General features: G+C 35.1%; 1 protein-coding gene across 1 annotated transcript in view; it reads right to left on the bottom strand.

Annotated features, from left to right (window-relative positions):
- Nucleotides 1-12136: 12136 nt before the first annotated feature.
- PIG-S (phosphatidylinositol glycan anchor biosynthesis class S) overlaps nt 12137-22189 on the bottom strand; it is a 345368-nt gene continuing 335315 nt past the window's right edge. The window contains exon 15 of the mRNA XM_090411921.1: nt 12137-12319. Within this exon, the coding sequence (XP_090268047.1) occupies nt 12193-12319 (127 nt within the window). The 3' untranslated portion in view covers nt 12137-12192. The remainder of the gene's footprint in view (nt 12320-22189) is intronic.

Here is a 22189-nt window from a genome sequence, read left to right as displayed (position 1 = left end):
AGAAATATAAAATCTGATAATGTTGGAGTCTTGACAAGTAACAGACTGATTTGGAAGAAAAATTGTAGATAGGAAGTTAGTAATGATGTAATTTTTTCATGTACTACTGTCATATCCTGTACACTCCTTGAGGGTACATGGCAGGAATTTGATGATGAGGATTTTTTTTTTTTTTTTTTAAATAACGAAACCTGTGGTGCGTTCATAATTAGAAGAAACACACGTATAAACACAGTGAAAATTATTTAATTGTAAATATTTCATCCTAAGTATCTTAGAACATCATCAGTACAGTATTTAAACAAAAATTAGGAATAACATACAGTTAGGGCGCATGATTACAATAGAATCTCATGATAACGTGCTAAAGTAGTACAAAAAAAAAAAAACATTAATTATTTAACACAGTTTTGTATGATAATTTCCCATACTTTAGGAATAGTAAGAACGTCGTTGCGGTTTAGGTTTGGTCTGTGTAGTAGGGCTTCAGAACTTTCTTTGTATAAGCGTTCATGTTTAAATAAAGATCTATGTAAAAGTTTAGCCTTTTCCCAATGGATCCTATGGTTTGGATTTTCAATTCCATGTTGAGAGAGGCCAGATTTCTGCGGTTTAAGAAGACGAATGTGGTCTTGATGTTCCGAGATGCGTTTCTGAACAGACCTACCTGTCTGTCCAAAGTAAGATAATTTGCATGAGCATGGAATCTCATAAACACCAGGTAACATCAAGGGTGAGAATTTGTCCTTAGGAGAAGGTAATAAGTTGTAAATTTGGTTGATAGGTTTGTAAGTAGTGGCAAAATTGTATTTCTTCATAATTCACATTCGTCTTCTTAAACCGCAGAAATCTGGCCTCTCTCAACACGGAATTGAAAATCCAAAGCATAGGATCCATTGGGAAAAGGCTAAACTTTTACATAGATCTTTATTTAAACATGAACGTTTATACAAAGAAAGTTCTGAAGCCCTACTACACATACCAAACCTAAACCGCAACGACGTTCTTACTATTCCTAAAGTATGGGAAATTATCATACAAAACTGTGTTAAATAATTAACGCTTTTTTTTTTTTTTTTGTACTACTTTAGCATATTATGCACGTTTTCATGAGATTCTATTATAATCATGCGCCCTAACTGTATGTTATTCCTAATTTTTGTTTAAACACTGTACTGATGATGTCCTAAGATACTTAGGATGAAATATTTACAATTAAATAATTTTCACTGTGGTTTATACGTGTGTTTCTTCTAATTATGAACGCACCACAGGTTTTGTTATTTAAAAAAGTTTTATTCCTTCACGGGGAAATGACAGCGCAGAAGACAAACTTACTAGGAAAACTGCAACTAAAACAGGGTAAGCTACGAGCTAGAATATCTTTTTTAAAAAAGTGCAGACGTGATAATCTTATTCCAACCTTTGCAAAACTGAAAGTAACCATTAAATCTCCAGGCACACATAAAATCTATCAAAAAGCAAGTCATTCCTTACTACTCAATCAGTTACGAGTGTCTAAGCATGAACTAGCAACAAACAATTTAATTATTACAGAACTAGAAACAGATTTGTCAAATACGTTAAATCAAGAATTGCTACAATTATAACTGTCTCAAAGAATTCGGGAAAAAAAGCTTTTGATAAAAGCAATAGTACTCTACATATTAAATCGATCAAAAAAGATCACTAACAAATTACCAACGGAAAAATGGGTAGTCAATTTATCTAACCGTCAACTAACAAAAGATGAATTAAATGTTCTAGCAAGAGGCCATAAATTTGCGATTTCACCAAAGTGTTTCCCATATTTAGACTTTATACATAATATAGAAAGAAACATCAAGCATCTCTCCAGTATTGAAGCCAACAAACTTCGTTTCGAAGTAGCTAAAGTGATCTACAATGCCAAACCTTCAGAATTAAATATCCCACCGTCGGAATTGAAAGCTATTATTTCCTTAAAACGTAACAAAAATTTAATCATTACTAGAGCTGCTAAAGGAAATACCACTGTGGTTCTTGATACCAATTCATATGACCGAAAAATTAATTTACTTCTTCGAGATCGTAATACTTACTCCAAATTGGATTTTGATCCTATGAATCGTCAACTCAGAAAATTAAATAAGCTACTTAATGAAACTTCCTCCTTAGATGAAGAAACAATCAAAAAACTTAAGACATACCATGCAAGACCTCCTAGAATTTATGGCTTACCTAAGCTACACAAAACTAATGTTCCACTTAGACCTGTCGTAGACTGTATCAGCTGTCCAACGTACAAGTTATCAAGATTCTTATCTAACCTTCTCTGCCCTCACATAGGCCACTCAGTCTCTTCAATCAAAAATTCTACTGAGTTTCACACAAAAATTAAAGACATTCAACTATCAAAAACTGACTTGTTAATCAGCTTTGACATTGTCTCCCTCTTCACTAACATTCTCCATAAAGAAACAATAGAATTACTAACTCAAAAATTTCTGTCTGATATAGTTGAATTGTTCAAGTTTGTTATTGCATCAGGTTACTTCACCTGGAAAGGTCAAATTTACAAGCAAGAGGAAGGAACAGCAATGGGATCCCCTTTATCACCAAACCTAGCAAATTTGTTTCTAGAACACCTTGAGGAAAAAATATTCACTTTTGAACCCAAACCAAAAATTTGGCTAAGATATGTCGATGACGTATTTGCAGTATGGAATTCATCCCGAACCTGAATTACAACTGTTTCTAGATAAAATTAACCTTCTTCATCATCGCATCAACTTTATGTTAGAAAAAGAATCTCCACAGGGTATCTGTTTTTTGGATTTACACATCAAAAGAAAAGAAGACGGTTCCATCGCCACTTCTGTCTTTTGCAAGCCTACATTCTCAGGTCGCTACATTCACAATTCTTCTGCTCATCATCCATCTCAGAAATCTGGCATTATTAAATCACTAGTTTCCAGAGCACACAAATTCTGCTCCTCTGAAGAATCTTTAAACCAGGAATTAGAAGTTATCAAAAATACAGCCATCCTAAATGGATATAATCCCAAAACAACTCAAAAAATCATCAGTCACTTCTGCATACATCAAACCAGACAGGAAGAAGTGCATAGGATTCCCATACCTTACGTTAAAGGCATCTCTCAGAACGTCTTTCTAAAATTATGAAGAAATACAATTTTGCCACTACTTACAAACCTATCAACCAAATTTACAACTTATTACCTTCTCCTAAGGACAAATTCTCAACCTTGATGTTACCTGGTGTTTATGAGATTCCATGCTCATGCAAATTATCTTACTTTGGACAGACAGGTAGGTCTGTTCAGAAATGCATCTCGGAACATCAAGACCACATTCGTCTTCTTAAACCGCAGAAATCTGGCCTCTCTCAACACGGAATTGAAAATCCAAACCATAGGATCCATTGGGAAAAGGCTAAACTTTTACATAGATCTTTATTTAAACATGAATGCTTATACAAAGAAAGTTCTGAAGCCCTACTACACAGACCAAACCTAAACCGCAACGACGTTCTTACTATTCCTAAAGTATGAGAAATTATCATACAAAACTGTGTTAAATAAACTTTTTTTTTTTTTTGTACTACTTTAGCACGTTATGCACGTTATCATGAGATTCTATTGTAATCATGCGCCCTAACTGTATGTTATTCCTAATTTTTGTTTAAATACTGTACTGATGATGTTCTAAGATACTTAGGATGAAATATTTACAATTAAATAATTTTCACTGTGGTTTATACGTGTGTTTCTTCTAATGATGATAGAAAGTGTACAAGACTGGTGGAGACATAATTCAAAAGCAATTCTAAGATGTGCACTTAAGGTGCTTGGTGAAACATCCGGAAATATTAGAGAGCAGAAAGAGGGTTGGTGGTGGAATAATGATGTACAAGAAGCAGTGATGGCTAAGAGGAAGGCAAAGCAGAAGTGGAAGAGGATAGAGAGAAAAAGCGAGAAGCCAAGAGAGTTATTGCACAGGTGAAGGTCATGGTATATCAAGACCTTTATGATCAATTAGAAACAAAGGAAGGACAGAGAAAGATTTATCAATTGGCAAAATGTAGAAATACGGCATCAAAGGACATCGTACATGTGAGGCGGATCAAAGACTCTGGAGGGATGTGGATAAGAAACAGATGGAGAATATACTTTGAAGGGCTTTTGAATGAAGAAAATGCAAGGACTCACAGAGAAGATGGGGACCCTTATGAGGGGATGGTGCAGAACATTAGTAGAGTGGAAGTGAAGGAAGCCATAAAGAGGATGAAGAATGGAAAATGAGGGGATGGTGCAGAACATTAGTAGAGTGGAAGTGAAGGAAGCCATAAAGAGGATGAAGAATGGAAAATCAGTGGGCCCTGACAGGATCGCAGTGGAGGCATGGAAGGCACTGGGGAAGAAGGAATTGACCTGATGTGGGACCTGTTAATAAAAGTTTGTCAACAGGAAAATATACCTGAGGAATGGAGGGAAAGTACTCTTGTCCCCATCTACAAGAGTAAAGGGGATGCACAAGACTGTAAGAATTACAGAGGAATAAAGTTGATGTCCCACACAATGGAAATCCTAGAGAGGGTTCTTGATGGAAGAATGAGGAAGGAGGTGGAGATTGCAAAAGAGCAATTTGGCTTCATGCCTGGTCGATCAACGACAGATGCTATCTTTGGAGTATGACAGATAATGGAAAAGTGTAGAGAAGCAACGGGAGCTACATCTGGTATTTATTGATCTAGAGAAAGCGTATGTTAGAGTGCCAAGGCAAGAAGTCTGGAGGTGTCTGAGGGAGAAGAAGGTACTGGAGAAATATATCAAGTTGTTGGAGGAGATGTACGAAAATGTGAAGACAAGAGTTCAAACCTGCCTGGGAGGGAGAGAGAGAGAGAGAGAAAGTTTTCCAGTGACAGTTGGCTTGCATCAAGGGTCAGCATTAAGTCCGTTCCTGTTTAATATTGTGATGGAGATGGTGACGGAGGAAGTGAGAGAAGATGCACCTTGGACTACATTGTATGCAGAATCAGCCAAACTGGACAGTTGGAGGAAAGTCCTGGAAGAGAGAGGTATGAGACTGAGCAGAAGTAAGACTGAGTATATGTGTTGCAAAGGGGATGGCAGCCAGGAGACAGATCTGGAGCTGGAAGGAAATGTCATCAGGAAGGTCAGTGACTTTAGCTACTTAGGTTCAACAATGAAAGAGGATGGTAAGGCTGAGAAGTGGGATGCAGGATGGATGAACTGGAGAGAGAGATGACTGGAGTGCTATGTGATAACAGGGTGCCGATTAAATTAAAAGGCAAACTCTACAGGACAGTAGTGAGACCAGCTATGACGTATGCTTTGGAAACCGTGGCCCTGATGAAAAATAACATCAGCAGGATGGAGGTAGCGGAGATGAGAATGCTTAGGTGGATGTGCTGTGTGACCAGAAAGGATCATCTGAGAAATGACTACATAAGGGGAACGGTGAAAGTTACGAACTTGGGAGCAAAGATACAAGAGGCAAGGTTGAGATGGTTTGGTCATGTGATGAGGAGGGAGGAAGAGTATGTGGGAATCAAGGTCATGCAGATGGATGTGCAGGGGAAGAGGAAGCGCGGATGGCCAAAGAAGAGATGGAGGGAGATGGTGGAGGAGGACTTGAGAATGAAGGACTTGGATGTGGCTACAGCCGAAGACGCGAAGTTGTGGAGGAGACTCACCACAAACAGTGACCCTATTTAAGTGGGAAAAGCTGCAGAAGAAGTAGTTATCGGTTCACATGGAGGAGATATTTCATAGAATGGGAGAGAAGATAGAATAAAGAGACTATCCCTGGAAACTGTATAAGGAGGGTGTGAGCAGAGGAGTGAGGAGAAGGTTCTATATATGGAGAGTGGTTGGTGAATGGAATGCATTGTTTGAGTGTGTTATGAATGTAGACACATTGAATCAGTTCAAGGCATAGTTGGATGAGCTTTGTGGGTGATAGTGATGAAATGACTATGATGAGTCTGATCCTCCCATGATGAGTCTGTGACTCCATGGGGATCATATGTTAATAATAATCTTATTGACATAATATCAACAACAACCTTTCTGAAAAAGGGATTAGTTTGCTTCAGCCAACAGCTGATACAAAAAATTAGTGTGTTGCTAGGTAGCTAATAATTAATTAGCTAGTAACTTTTTTTTTTGTATACAATAAAGGCTGGGAGATGTCCGTGAAACTCCACATTCCAATATATACATATTAAAAAATGAAGTGAAGTTTTACAAAAATCATTTTCATAAAAAATTAATAAAATGTTGATTTCTCTTCTTTTTATATTATGCACCATATAGATTAAAAATAACTTGAAAATTATATGTTTAAATAGTTTATTTACAAAAACATCTACCACTACAAGAAGAGGTTCAATAGTTTCACTGAATCAACAATTCAGTATTTACAGAAGGAAAAATAATCATTTTTCATTAGTTTTTAATGTGAAAACATCCATCAAACATTTTATTTATTCCCGAATGCTTTAATTTTGTTAAGAATAAGTAACTCTTTGATGCAGCAGATAGCAGCGATGACTAAGGTGTCTAAGTAAAGTGAGATGCTAGTAGTTCAATACAAAAATAAAATGTGTGATAGATATATGACAAAAGACTGAGACGTGATAAATAGCAGACATAACTTTTAACGACTGCAAAAGTTTTGGTGAAGTTTCTGGACCATTCTCAATATAAGAGTAAATCCATTCAGGGAAGCTAAAATAATTTATAAGTAAGCGTTTCAATCATATAATATACTTCTAATGCCACTAGTCCAAAGAAAAAAGCAACTGAACTGGGGGAGGGGGAATTAACACACTGAGGAGTGTTAAGTAAAAAAAAAAAAAAAAATCAGCTAACGCCTTTTTATTCCCATATATACAGGGAATAGGCGAGGCTGTTTTTAGCCCTATCTAACAACTTCCCTAAATCAGGCAGTCATTCCTGCTGAAAATTGTTTGATAAAAACTCCAGAACATTTTTTTTTTGGCTGCAGATAGCTGTAAGGTTAATAAGGACCTGCTAGGCCATGCCATACATAAATTCAATAAGCACTTGGTGACTGAAAGGTTTCTTTTATCCTGCAACAGGTAGATATAACCTGGTCCACTCTACATATTTTTAGGACTCTGATCTGGTTAATGCATTCTGCACATTTAAACGTTTTTCATGATGGCTCTCTGCAATTACATGGTGAGGAGGAATAATAAGCCACCATAATGAAATAACCACAAGCTAATAACCAAATAATTAATCACAGAATAACTAACATGTTAATTTAGTATTAAAAAATTATGCTTATGTTAAGTAATGCTTAAGTAACACAATATTCTCTACTGAATCTCTTTTGGAACTAGAAATGGGTTGATTAAATCTGTTTTCTGTCTCTAATGGTTATAACTCTGATCTCATGTAGAATAATAAACAGCCATGGCCCTCATCCTAGTTCTTCTCGGGGGAGAGACACTCCAAGGGTTTCTATATCTTACATCAAAGTTTGTCAGAAAAGCTCTCTAGGCTTCTAAATATTCAATCTCCTTTTTCCTGTTTGCAAATTAATTAGCATATTTTCTATACTTCCCAAAGGATCAACTTCTTTCCCATCCAGGAGTAAGAGTATACTAAATTCCTGATTATTGTGGACTTTAGTATTATGAACAGATGGTTAGATCTGCATTGTTATATGCTTAGTAGAGCACTAAGAGTATATTCAATTTCATGGGTCTGATAAATCTGGTCTTGCTAGTCATGTTATTTCTTTCAGATGCAGTGTTCACTGGAAAAAGACAATTATATTACTTCAAAGCCATTTTTTAATGGAAAGACTGTATAAAGAAAGTCATTCTTATTAACCAAATTTTAATAGGCATGTGGGCGATGTAAATCACAACAGAATGATCGCCTCTGGTTTAGCACATCACTTTTCAACTTCGAACCACACTATAGACTGGGATAACAGCTCTATGCCCTACATAGATAATGATTACAGACATCGATTATTCAAAGAAGCAGCAGTAGTGCTACGTACAGGTAGCAACTTAAACAGAAATCAAGGGGCCATACTGAACGATACTTGGAAAATTCTAATTAATTCTCTCAGTCCAACAGAGCTACAGTACGTGAATAATCATACTACGCGTTTGCATGATACTTAGTAGAAAGTCAGGCGAAAGTGTTACCTTAGCTACCTAACAGGTACCAACGTTTTTTGTATTAAACTTTTTTTGCATTTACCATTTTTTTGTACTGTGAAAGCTAGTCAGTTACTAGTGAAACCGGTAGGCAATATTGTACGAACATACGTACGAATTAAATATCTATGGTCAGTTTATCAATGTCTTATATTTTTTTAATAGGCATGCTCACCCGAGACTTTCCCATTTTGGTAAGTTACCTTACTTAATACTCTCACTCATCATCATTAGTGTTCTGTCTCTTGACAGGTTCAATGGTATAACTCAGCAGATTCTCTTCCCCTAATTTCCTCTGTCTCTTGCTTCCTCCTTCATTTCCTGATATCTTCTTGTTCCCATTATATCATCAAGCATCGTTAGTCGTCTTCTTCCTCTTGGTCGCTTTCCTTCAATTTTCCCTTCCATCATTCTTTTTGGTAGGCTGTCTCCTGTTAATACATGTCCTATCCAGTTATGCTTTCTTCTTATGATCTTTAGTAAATTCCTTTCTTCTTCAACTCTTTGTAATACTTCTTCATTGGTGATTTTTTCGGTCCACTTTATTTTCTCCATTCTTCTCCATAACCACATTTCAAATGCCTCCAACATTTTAGCTTCTTTCTTCCTAATTATCCATGCTTCTGACCCATATAAGGTCATACTCCAAATATAGCACTTAATAAGCATTTTCTTTAGATTTTTATTCATTTTATTAATAAACAAATTTTTCTTGCTATAAAAGGCATATTTTCCTTTGTTAATTCTTTCTTTTATTTCCATTTTCTTGTATTATACTACCAAGGTATTTGTATTGTCTCACTTGCTCTACACTTTCTCCATTCATCATCACCTTGATACTTCCTGGTTTCCTGGAGACTATCATCACTTTTGTTTTCTTTGTGTTAATTTTCATATCATATTTCTTGCATATATTTTCAAATTTTTGCATTAGGTGCTGTAGTTCATCTTTGGCATTAGCTAATATTGCTTGATCATCTGCAAATCTAATATTTTGTATTGTTCTTCCTCCAATAGTGATTCCTCTTTCCTCATCATAAAATGCTTCTTTTATCATTTCTTCTGCAAATATATTGAAGAGTGTCAGTGACAGGCAGCATCCCTGTCTTACACCTCTGCCAATCACACATTTTTTAGTTTTTCCTACTTTTGTCTTTATTATGGCTGTCTGGTTCATATATAATCAGCTATTAACATTCGGTCTCTCCAATCTAAACCTATTTTGCATAATATTTCCATCAGATTTTCCTATTTCACCATGTCAAATGCTTTTTCAAGGTCGATGAAACAAACATAAACTTCTTTATTTACTTCTATATTCCTTTCGCATATGGTCCTCATTACTCCAATTGCATCTCTGGTTCCTCTGTATTTTCTAAATCCAAATTGATCATTCCCCCAGAAAATACTCTACTCTATTATACAGTCTTTGATTTAATATTCTTGGCAGTACTTTGGAGGCATGTGAGAGTATGCTTATAGTTCTGTAGTCACTGCACTTAGCACGATTGCTTTTCTTTTCAATTGGTAAAAGAATACTCCCTGTGAAATCTTTAGGCCATACTCCTGTTTTGTAAATGAGGTTGCAGAGTTTCCATGTTTCTGTTATACCTTTGTTCTCCAGTTGTTTTAGGATTTCACTAGGTATTCCGTCCACTCCTTCCATCTTTCCACTTTTTAATTCCTTAATTGCTGTTTCTACTTCTCTCTTTAGTATTTCAGGACCTCTTTCTTCTGTTGAGATTTCATTTTGCTCTTCCAATTCAATTTTTGTTTGTCTTTCATTTTTTGCATAAAGTTCTACTGATGTATTCCTTTCATCTTTCACCCTGTATTTCAATATCATAAATCAGTTTTCCTTGCTTATCTTCTAATGGCAGATTTCTTATGTTTTTTTTAATATTTGTAATTTCTTTGAAACAGCTGCTGAAGAGACAGGTTTTGTGGAAGGGAAAAGAATTAAAAAGCCATGGATTACAAATGAAATTATAAGAAAAATGGAAGAAAGAAGAAGATGGAAAAATGTAAACACTGAAGAGGGAAGAAGAAAACACAAAGTATTAAATAATGAACTGAGAAGAGAAACTGATAAAGCAAGAGAGGAATGGTTAAAAACAGAATGTAAAGAAATGGAAAAAAGGGGGCGATATGATAAAATGTTTGAAAAAGCAAAAGAAATTACAAATACTCTCACAACTGTATTAATTATCATTTTCTTTTTGTTTAACTTGGGCTGATTACAGGTAGATTATATGATGCCACAAACCTGAGAAGAACTAAAAGGCACTTATTAATAACTGTTATTCTGTTCTTTGTAAAGGGATGTACTCTTACAATTGAGAATAGTTGAGAAACTAGATTGAAAATTTTGTAGTCAATACTTTTTAATATAAGTAATTTTCGCTTGTATTAATATTTAAATACAGTCCAGAAAAGCCAAATCTATTCTCATGCATATTTTAACCTCCCTACTGGCCGATGTGGATGAAATAATGATACCAAATTGCACTTTTTATCCATGTTATTCAATGGGTGTTAGAGCTTTGTATCCAGATTTAGCTGAACGTCTATAGATGTTGTGGCCGGTTGGGGGGTTAAAATAAGATTTTGGAAATATACATTCATATTTTAGCCTTTTTACTGCTAAGCTCTAGTTATCCAAAGCAGTTTAAAAATGGCCCCTGAGAATATTCAAGTAGTTCTATAAGTATTCTCAAGTTTGTACATTTAAAAAATCTCCACTGAAAACTTTTAAAGATGTTTGAATTTCACGGGCATGTAGAAACATCCATTATGAATATAATTTAATTAAACTCAAGCACTTCTCTGTCTTCATCTGCTATCTGGAGGAAAATATTTACATATAACAGAAGAAATTTTCCAGCTAATGTGTTACGTGGTCAGCGTCTTTTCATATAGTAAAAATAGTGGGAAGTGTAGCAAATTATAACTCAAAAATTGCATCAAATTTTGCTAATATTTGAAATTGTATACAGAAAGATCTGTTTTCACCCTCCTGTACATACAGTTCTGAATTCTTAGACATTATGAAGTAAATACAAGAAAAACCAATATTGCAGGATTTCAACTGACTCTCATAAGAGAAAGTTTTCAAATTTTGCATACATCAAGATCAATCACTAAAATAGGATGTGTGTGTCACCTGGTCATTACCCTCCCCCCCTCTCACCTCCAGATAGAAAGGAAGGTAATACCTAACAGTGATTCTTACCACTCAAAAAAAAAAAAAAAAAAAAAAAAAAAACCCACAGGATATTACAATTTGTGTACAAATGCCCTAATTTAAAGAGAGAAAGAGCAGATACATGTGAGACTAATGTTTGGTCTTGTATCTACCTATTTTCAAAAAATATCACATACTTGCTAAATTTTGAAAGTATGATGGAGGTGATACAGATAAGCAATATTTTCAGTAAAACATCATTCGTGTCACAATTTTGGTTAACCTTGACTTGAGGGGCGAAAAAAAAAAAAGAAGTTTTACAGGAGATTTTTTAAATTTAAATTATAAAAGAAAGCTAGCAAGGAGTTTGGCTAGCTTCTATAATTTCAGCAGTGAAAGGGTTAAAGGAGGAAATTATTTTAATTCTGTTGGTAATTTACTAAACTCAGTCTAAAATTCAAAAACATCATGTGTCTGATACCATCTATAACTAAACACAATTCTAAAATATTAGTCCTCTCACTATAGCAACTGAAATGTATATAACAAACTACTGAAATGTCATAGCTATTGTACCATAGTATTAATGTTATAAAGGAAATTCACTAAATCAAATTTTCCACATTAACACACCTTTTCTTTTTGTTCCCTATGACTCTGATAGAACTGATTTCATAAAGTGCAATTATTAAAAGCAATTGCTCTGGCTTATGAAGAGTCAATTAAGTTTTAAGCAGCTGTTTAATCATATCTACATCAAAATGTATACAAGAAAACTTCAACTAATTTTCTCTTTTGTTATATTGATTTTCTTCTTGCTGGCTTTGTAATATGCCCATAAATGACACATTGAGAGTACAACAGAAATCCCAACAGGAAGAAACATCGGGATGTAAATTGCATATCTGAAAAATCATAAAAAAATAATAATTTATTTCACTTAACAGTCTAATATGGAAACGTTCAATACTGCCATGTGGAAATCTCATCTCATCTCATTTGCTCAGTTATAGTCAGAGACATACTACTGGGATTTGTGCATGGTTTGAATGCAGCTTCAAAGCATACCACTGACAGAAATTGATATTTGTGCTTCCCCTCCTCCCACAATCAGATACCTGCAGTTAGTTTCTACAGCCGAATTGGGAATGTTAACTGATATGCACTATAACTGAGAAAATTTTGAGATGAGGTTTCCTTGTAAGGTGTGTATAATTGAGAAATGAATATACTAAAAAGAAAAATGCCATATTAAATAATATAAAATACTGTGTATAAAATTGACTTTTATACACAGCATGATCTACTCTGTTTATCAGAAGCCTGAAGCAATGACGAAAAAGTAGCATGTTGGTCAATAGTACAGTTTTTGGATTTTTAACCTTTTGTGAGTGAGTGGGTGTTCAAGAATATGAACAGAACTAAAATATGCTATTTACTTTATGAATTTGTCACTAAAAATGTTGACTTTTCTGTTTTATTATCAGTTTTCATAGTCTTGGTATTACTGGATTTGATATCAAATTTATTTATTACAGTGGCTATTTATGACGTTAGTATATTCATGGCAGAAAACTAAATTTTATAGGATATCAGATTAGAGTGTAATTTTTATTTGTATTGATAGTCAGGAAATAAACCAAAGAGAAAACCAGAGGGGATTATTTGGGCTTATATAAAAGGTTTATGTCCTTAAATTATCTAGTAAATCAATCATTGTACACTGGTGCCCAAAACCTAAGGACGAATACTGTTTCTGAAGATTTACTTACTTTACTTAATCCTCTTCACTCCACTGGGAGCATAGGTCTTCCAACACTATTTTCAACCAGATTGTTTTTATTTGGTTCCAGTTTTTATTAATATTTTGTATTTCTTTCAGTATTGTTCTTTTCCATGTTTCTCTTGGCCTTCCCCATCTTCTTTTATTCTATAAGTTCCAATCTAGAGCCTGTATACTATTATTTTATCTTCTTTCCTCAACACACATTTCCTTTTGCATATCTGTTGCAAGGGGTTTCTGGTTTGTTTTCTGCCATAGTTCTTTGTTTGTTATTTGTTTTGGCCAATATATTTCCAGTATCATTCTTAAACACTTATTTAAGAAGACCTGAACATTGTTAACTATCTTTTTGTTTAACATCATTTTCTGATCCATACATCAATATTGCCTTAACATTGAGTTAAATATTCTCATTTTAGTTTTTATAGACAAATTCTTGTTTTTCCAATATTTCTAAGTTGAATAAGCCAGCTGTTTCCTTCTTTTATTGATACTACTGAACCAAGGTATATAAACTGTTCTACTTCTTTAAGTGGTGTTTCTTCTATTGTTATTTATTTTGCTATTTTGCTTTGCATTTATTTTCATCAACATTGCTTTATTTTTTTATTTATCCTAAGACCAACTTTTTTGGCTGTTTCTACATGTGTTGTTTTTTGTTTTATATGTTGGTGCCTCTGTGAAAGTAAGAAGATATCATCTACAAAATCTAGATCGTGAAGATGATTTTGAAGTAACCACTGTAATCCTGTATTTCCTGAAGTACTTTCCTCATCACTCAGTCTATGATAATTAAGAGCATACTAGGGGAGAGTATACAACCTTGCCTTATTCCTGTTTAGTTTTAAATGATTCGGAAAGAGTATATCCATGTATTACTTTAATTTTAAAATCTTCATACATTATTTAAATTATTCTTATTTTTTTCTGGGAGTCCATAATATCTAAGTAGTTTCCATAGGGAAGATCTATTTATATTGTCAAAAGCTTGTTTGAAATCGATAAAATTTAAATATAAGCTTGATATCGATAAATTTAAATATAATTCGTAAAGTAGCAATGCGGTTGGTGCATGATCTATTGGCTCTAAATCCTGCCTGTTTTGGTCTTAGTTATTTTTCTATTTCTCTTTTGGTTCTTTCTAATATTATTATTACATGACACCTTCAGGAAGTCCAATGACTCACCGAGGGAGGTCTACTACTCTCTGCCTCCACCACTCAATTCACTAACTACAACGAACCGCAACTACAATCATCATCATCTACACCAACGCCATCTACTGCCCACCACCACTAGTATTTTCACAATCAAATATCCATGCCCAATGTGGGATTCGAACCCACAACTTTTTGGGTGGAGAGCGGATATGCTAACCAATCGGCCAACCAGGCTGGCATTCTTGCTAGTATTTTACTTATAATACTCATCAATAAAGAGCCAAGAGCCTATTTTTTCCGGCGGCGTGAATTAAGTTAAGGGGATAATAAAAGCTGGATATGAAACTCTGAGATCGAAATCAAAGAGTTTTCGTGCTGAAAAACTATCGGCGAGTCCAAGCGTAAGTCAACACCTGGGTAGTACAACACTAGGGCAACTCGGAGCAAAGATAGAGCAAGTTCCATAACTATTCTTAATATTTTCTCATAATGTAAAACGCAGCTCCTAGGAGATGTATTACTGTTTTACATTATAAGGAGAGGTCACTACCCAGACTGGTTTCGACCTTTATTGAGGTCTCATCGGTGAATAGGTAGACCTGGAATACCAAGGTGTAAGTGAACTGAACTTACATATACCCCTACTAATGAATTGCCAGACCGGTGTACTACCCAGGTGTTGATTTATGCTTAGACTCACCGATAGTTCTTCAGCATGAATCTCTTAGATTTCGATCTCTGAGTTTCATATCTGGCTTTAAAATAATGAGGGATTTATTATCCTCTTAACTTAATTTATGCCGCCGGAAAAATAGCCTCTTGGCTCTTTATTGTAGTAATAATAATATATGGGTACACCAGTCTGGCAATTCGTTAGTAGGGGTATATGTAAGTTCAGTTCACTTAAACCTTGGTATTCCAGGTCTACCTACTCACTGATGAGACCTCAATAAAGGTTGAAACCGGTCTGGGTAGTGACCTCTCCTCATAATGTAAAAGAGTAATACATCTCCTAGGAGCTGCATTTTACATCATGAGAAAATATTAAGGATAGTGATGGAGCTTGCTCCACTGTTGCCCTAGTGTTGTACTATTCAGGTGTTGACTTACACTTGGACTCGCCGATAGTTCTTCGGCATGAATCTCTTCGATTTCCGAGTTTCTTATCCGGCTTTAAAATAATGAGGGATTTATTATCCCCTTAACTTAATACTCAGCAATGTTATGCCTCTCCAATTTTTGCATTCAGATAGGTTCCCCTTTTTTGGGTAATTTAACCAGTAATTCAGAATTCTATTCCTTAGGCCTTTCTGCCATATCTCATTTAGTAAAGGATATAATAGCTCTGAAATATATGTTTTGGATTTGCTTTTAGTATATTGCCTGGTATGTTATCTGCTCTTGTAATTTCTATTTTTGTTATTTTGTTCAGATTTATATCCAACAATGCATTTTGTTCATTTAATTCTAGGCTCTGGTCGCCATCAGTCGTTTCTTGAAATTTCTCCAAGGAGAATTCCACCCGTCTATTTAATGTTGTTTTTCTTCTTTCATATACAGGGTGTTCGGGATAAATTTGACATATTTATAATTAATTATATTTTTCCGTAAGTTACATGTATTAACACACACTTCTCTTCATTTAAAAGTTTGGACCCTTCTTCATTCATATACAAGATGTCAGAAAGGATGGATAGCTGGAACCCACCTGAATCATGAAAGAGAATAACTTGTATCATGATGATTCGTGCCCGCCATCAAAATAAGGATATTACGACTGCTGCCCAATGCTCCCTGAATACAGTAAAAACAATCAGGCATGAACTAGAGACTTGCAATGGTGACTACGAGGATGTAGCAAGAAGAAAGATCCCTAGCAGACGATCTGATTGCGTTCGTACAGCAGAATTCCTCGCAAATCTGCAGGAACAGGTGTTGAAGAACCCTGGCATTGGAATTCGGGCTTTGTTCGTGGAGTTGCTAACTGTAGTCAAGCCCTGGATAACAAGGGTAGCCAATGGTAGGCCGTATGTATGGCAGCAGGATTCGGCCCCTTGCCACACCTCTGGGAAAAGTCAAAAATGGTTGTCTGAAAATTTCTACGACTTCACCAGTCCAAATGTTTGGCCTCCAAACTCCTCAGACCTTAACCCCATGGATTATTTTGTATGGGGCGGAGTTGAAAAAGACACCAATCGCACTTCCAGTAATACAAAAGTCCAGTTAATGGATAAAATTAAAACAGTTTTTGCGGCCCTTCCCAGGGAGACTGTAGCATCAGCTTGTTCGAGGTTCCAAAGCAGAATTGAAGCTGTGATCGATGCTAATGGTGGTTATTTTGAGTAAATCTTGTTGATAGTATTGTAATTAACTCTGCCTGTAATGTTTTTTTGTCAATTCATTAAATTTAATAGATACAAAGAAGATTTTCTTTTTCCTTACGAAACTGTCAAATTTATCCCGAACACCCTGTATATGGGAACTATCCATTTATTTCTTTTTCCACTCAATTTCCTTGTTATATCATACAACTTTTCTAGTGCCGTTTGTATATGAAGCATCCTCTGCCTCTTGTGCTAGATTCTCTATGTATTTTCTTTTATGGTTTCTTGCATTTCTTTTTATTTCTTTGTTAATTGCTCTATATATCTTTCTGCTTGTTCTTGTTCAACATATAACAGTTTCCATCCTTCTATTTTATTCTCTCTCCTCTATTTTTAATTTAGTGTTTTCTGATATTCATTCTTTATCTGTATTAGTTTGAAATCCCAATATTTTTTCAGATGTGCTTATTAGTATGTCTTTGATCTTTGTCCATTTTTCCTCTATGTTATCTCCACTTTTTTCAAGTTTATCCCGTTTATCCTGTAGAGTTGTTGTGAATATCTAATCTCTTTGTTTTTGAGTTTTTCAGTTCTAAACCTCTTCCTATTATTCATTGTTTGTTTATTTTTACTTTTATGGTAACTATCTGAATATGCCTCGGCTCCTCTTTTAACTCTAACACCCAGGAGTGATTTCCTCCAGTTCCTTGTTATAAGTATATGGTCTATGGTTCTTTGTCTTCCTATCTGGTGCTATCCATGTCCATTTATGTATTTTTTTTATGTTGGAAGAGATTCTCTCATATTACAAGTTGGCTGAACATACAAAAGTCTATAAGTAACTCTCCATTTTTATTTATTCCTTCTGCATGCTTTCCCACAACAGTTTCTTTATTAATATTATCGTTTCCAACCTTAGAATTAAAGTCTCCAATTATAAGTTGCATATCTTTTTTTTTATTTGTTGTTTCTATATTTCTCTGTAGCATTTTATAGAAATTATCCTTTTCTTCCTGGATTAGTATTCTTTCTGATATTGGGTTCCACTCTATTAGTGCACTACACAGCTTGTGGAAATTTGTATAACTGACGATTCTGAGTAGAAAGCAGGCACACATTCAAATTTTCAAATCGTGTACAAAGAGGTCATGTGGTCGCACTCAACAGAGCAAAAGGCTGCACTAAGCAAATTTTGTTTGAAGGATGCTCTTTTCATGGAGGAATAAAGTTGCAAACTTGGATATCTTATGTCTCAAAGACATCATCTAGATGATTTCATGTGGGGAAGAATTATTAGAAAGCTTGACGGTGGCTGCAAAATTAATAATATTGCCAGACAGTTTAGAATCTCACACAGTATTATATCCGGGCTTTGGGCAGCATTTCAAACTAATGCAATGTGTACCAGACGTTTCATAAGAGGTCACCTTCACTCTACCATGGAGCATAAAGACAGAATTTTGGTTATAACAGCAAAACATAATCGACACACCACAGCAGGTCAGCTTGTGAATAAGCTCCATTCAAGCAAAGGTACGCAGATATCTCAACAAGTAGGCCTATACACTTGAAGGTCTGTATAATTTATCCACAGCTCATCATACAGCGTTTTCAGTGATGCTGTAACCATAAAAATTGGACAAGCCACCATGGACTAATGTACTCTTTACAGATGAGAGCTGTTTCAGTCCTTCCTCTGATTCTAGATGACACTTGATCTGGCATGAAAGTGGTACTGCTTACCATTACGAGAATGTTCTTCAAAGGTATAGATATGGCAGTGCTGGGGTCATGGTGTGGAGAGGCATTATGCTTAATGAATGCACTGAGTTACAAGTGCTGGAAAAAGGGACTATGACTGGTGAACGATACTGCAACAAAGTTCTTCAATGTCTTGTTCAATTGTTCCTGCAAGCGAAGAATTTGTTTTTATGGATGACAATGCCACACTACATCATACATGAGCATTGAAGATACTTCTGGAGACTGAGGATATTAATGGAATTAAGTGGCCAATATGTTCACAAGATCTCAACTCCACAGAACACATTTGACGCTAAGTATAGTATGACATTGTGAGAGCTGCATCACAGTTCAAGGTGGACATATTCCATATTGAAATGTCGCTCTGCATAGCTTTTTGTATGTACTGTACATTAATTCCTTAACTACATTCTTAGGAAATTTGTAATCTTTTGCCAAAGGCGTATTGCAATTTAATTTGTACAAAATTTCTAGCATGTTTTTTGTGTAATATAATTTATTCGTATCCTGCCGATAAATTTATGTCCACACTTGGCTGTAATCATGAAAATTTTTTCATATACAGGTAAAAATGTAGTTTGTCCTTGGTTTTTGGACACCAATGTGCAAAATTCCACTATAAATGCTGGCATTAATATTCAAAGTGATTCTGTGGTTAGAGAAGCTAGGAACATTTTATGCAGATAAAATCGTAAGGATGTCATCTAGGTATACTCTGCTTGGAGTTGGAGTTAATGATCTACATAATACTAAGGAAAATGAAAGAAATTATAAGGTGTTATTAGCTATTAAATCAACAGTTAATAGCATAATATAATGCCTAGGTTTGACAACAAGAAATCCATGGATAGAGCAACAGCAACTAATTGAAGATTTAAATCAGGTTATGCACAAATGTCACATTGTTAATTTATGAGATTAGTTTCTTTAATTTTAATTGTAGCTGCCGTAGCGCAATTGGAAGAACAGCGCAACATTGTGCCATTCAATTGGAAAAGACCTGTGTTCGATTCTCATTGTGATGAGAGGAATCCTTATATGGGCTTTTTCAATTGAAGGTAAGTTAGCCGATCTCATACAGTGATAGCAGGGTTTTTTCTCTCTGAAACTTGAGTTTTTCATCCTGTGTACAGACAAATCACCCTTCAGAACACACACACAATTTACATACAAAAAATATTGTTGCTGGTGATAATGGGAGATAGATGCCATTGATGGTAGTAGTAGTGTCATTGTTGGAGAACAAAGTAGTAGTGTAGAGGATGAGATGTATTTAGCGAAGTAGAGTAGTGTGCCCTCCCACAATGAGTCCTTGAGCTCCCTGGAGGTGTCACGTAATAATAATAAAACTGATTTGGTAATAATGGTATTTATCCAAATACTAAAAAAAGCAACCTTCATGACTGGTTTAACCATTTATCCTGCTCACCACTCACTGTACCAAGGTTTTTAGGGGGAGAAAAATCTAGGTGACAATGGAAAAAAAAGTGAATCTTCAGTGACATCCAGGTACATTTTCTTATGTTAATCAACTAGCTCTTTTATATTTTTCAGCTTATTGGTCAGTAAATCCACAACATTATCTCTGAATGATTTCAAAGCTTCTGTTTTAGTGAAACTAAACAAATATACCTTAAATTTGGCTTCTGGACCAGACTTTCCAAAGGGGTGGGGGTGGACCCATCTCCTATTGGCTGGCTAACTCACCTTTAGTTAAAAAAGATCTGATAAAGGTTCATCGCATCATGGATGGGAATCAAACCCAGGTCTTTCTGACCAAAGTGCTTCATCTATATCGACTGAGCTACAGAGGCTCAAATGAAACATTATAAAGAGCAAAACATAGTCTATATTTAAGTTGTAAGTCAGCAATTAGAACTGAAGGAAATACAGGAAGATGGTTTGATGTAAAATCAGGGATAATGTACATTATCTTCACTCTCATTCATCATCTATATGGATTGCATTATGAAAGAAAGAAAGTGGTATCAAAATTGGATATGTCAATCTCAGCTCTTTACATTATGCAGATGATGATAAACTTCTAAATAAATCCAGTACAAGTTGACAGGATTTCCTGACTGAAATGAATAACGCTGTAATAAATCTGGTATGAAAACAGAAATATGAAAAAGACAACAATGAAAACAGGCCATTAACTGCATTCTGAGTAGAAAACCCTAGAACAAATAAAACTTTCAGTTATTTGAGGCATAATTTTTAGTGAAGATGGCTAATTAAATATGGAAACAGATAACAGAATTAGCAAAGCTAGCATGGGGGTACAAGTCAACTCAATGAGTTTATACAGAATAAAAAAGAAATTAGTCAAAACACTGAACTATCTTTATACAAGACAGTGTCGAAACTAATTTTAACTTACAGAAAAGGTCACCATAACATATAAATGAAAGAGGGAAAAGAGAGAGGTGGAATTACTGAAACCCAGTGAGAAGGGATTAGAAATAAAACACAATCAAAGAATGAAGACCACAGATATGAGAGTTCTGAGAAAAATTATGGGAGTGAACAGATGACATCAATGGCAATATCATATTAGGAAAGAACTTGATATTGTTAACCAGGAATATGTTAGAACAGCTAATCATACGAGGGTAGTCTGAAAAGTTCTTGGCCTTGACCATAGATGGCAACACTATCATCACGATTTTTTTTCCTCTCTAAGTTGGTATATCTGTCATAAGCATCCATGTGAATTTGCAAGTCATTCTATCAAGTAGTTTGTTTAGACAGCTGTCTGAAACAGAAGTGTTGTCTGTATCCCTTGAAATGGATAAAATTGAGTATTGTGCGGTTATAAAATTCTTTGTAAAAGAAAGTTTGATTCCAAAAGAAATTCATTCAAAGTTCATAAAAGTTTATGGACACTCTTCTCCTTCGTGTTCGACAATTAAGAAATGGGCTGCCGAGTTTAAATGTGGCCATACCAGCCTTGAAGATGACCCATGTGAAGAATGTCCAGAAAGTGTTGGACATTCTCCCTCATTGATCAATTATACGATATGGTATTGGATGACTGGCGGCAAATCAAAGCATGTGAAATTGCTGAGACTATAGGCATTTCAAAAGAATGTTTAGGATATATTTTGCATGAAGAATTGCAAATGAAAAAGCTTTGCACAAGATGGGTGCTGTGCTTGCTCATAGCAGATCAAAAACGCACTCGCATGAAAATCTCTGAACAGTGCTTGGAGTGTTTTAACAAGAATAAAATTGATTTTGTGCATTAATTTATTACTATGGATGAAATTTGGGCTCACCATTACACACCAGAATCCAAACAGCAGTCAAAACAGTGGATAGAAGCCGGTTGTTCAGCGCCAAAGAAAATAAGGTCATGGCATTGTGTTTTGGGATGCTAAAGGCATTTTGTTTATTAATTATCTTGAAAAGGGTAAAACAACAAGCGGGGAATATTATTCCGATCTTTTAACCAGACTAGACAAGCAAATTTGTGAGAAAAGACCTGGTTTGCAGAAGTAAAAAATCATCTTTCATCAGGACTGCACCTGCCCACAAAGGTGTTTTGGCAATGGAAAAATTAAGGGATCTGCACTATGAATTGTTGGAACATCCACCCTATTCCCCAGATTTGGCTCCCTCTGACTTCTATCTCTTCCCAAAACTAAAACTCTTCCTCCATGGTCAGCGTTTTCTTCAAATCAAGAGGTGATTGCAGATCTTACTGAGAACTACTACAGGGATGGGTTAATGGTGCTGAAG

This window comes from Typopeltis vanoorti, chromosome 22 (assembly GCF_054136105.1).
Source record: "Typopeltis vanoorti isolate ZY-2024b chromosome 22, IOZ_Tvanoo_1.0, whole genome shotgun sequence".
NCBI classification, from domain to species: Eukaryota; Metazoa; Arthropoda; class Arachnida; order Uropygi; family Thelyphonidae; genus Typopeltis; species Typopeltis vanoorti.
The sequence above is the reverse complement of the archived record's forward strand: the minus strand, read 5'-3'. Positions and strand labels throughout refer to the sequence as shown.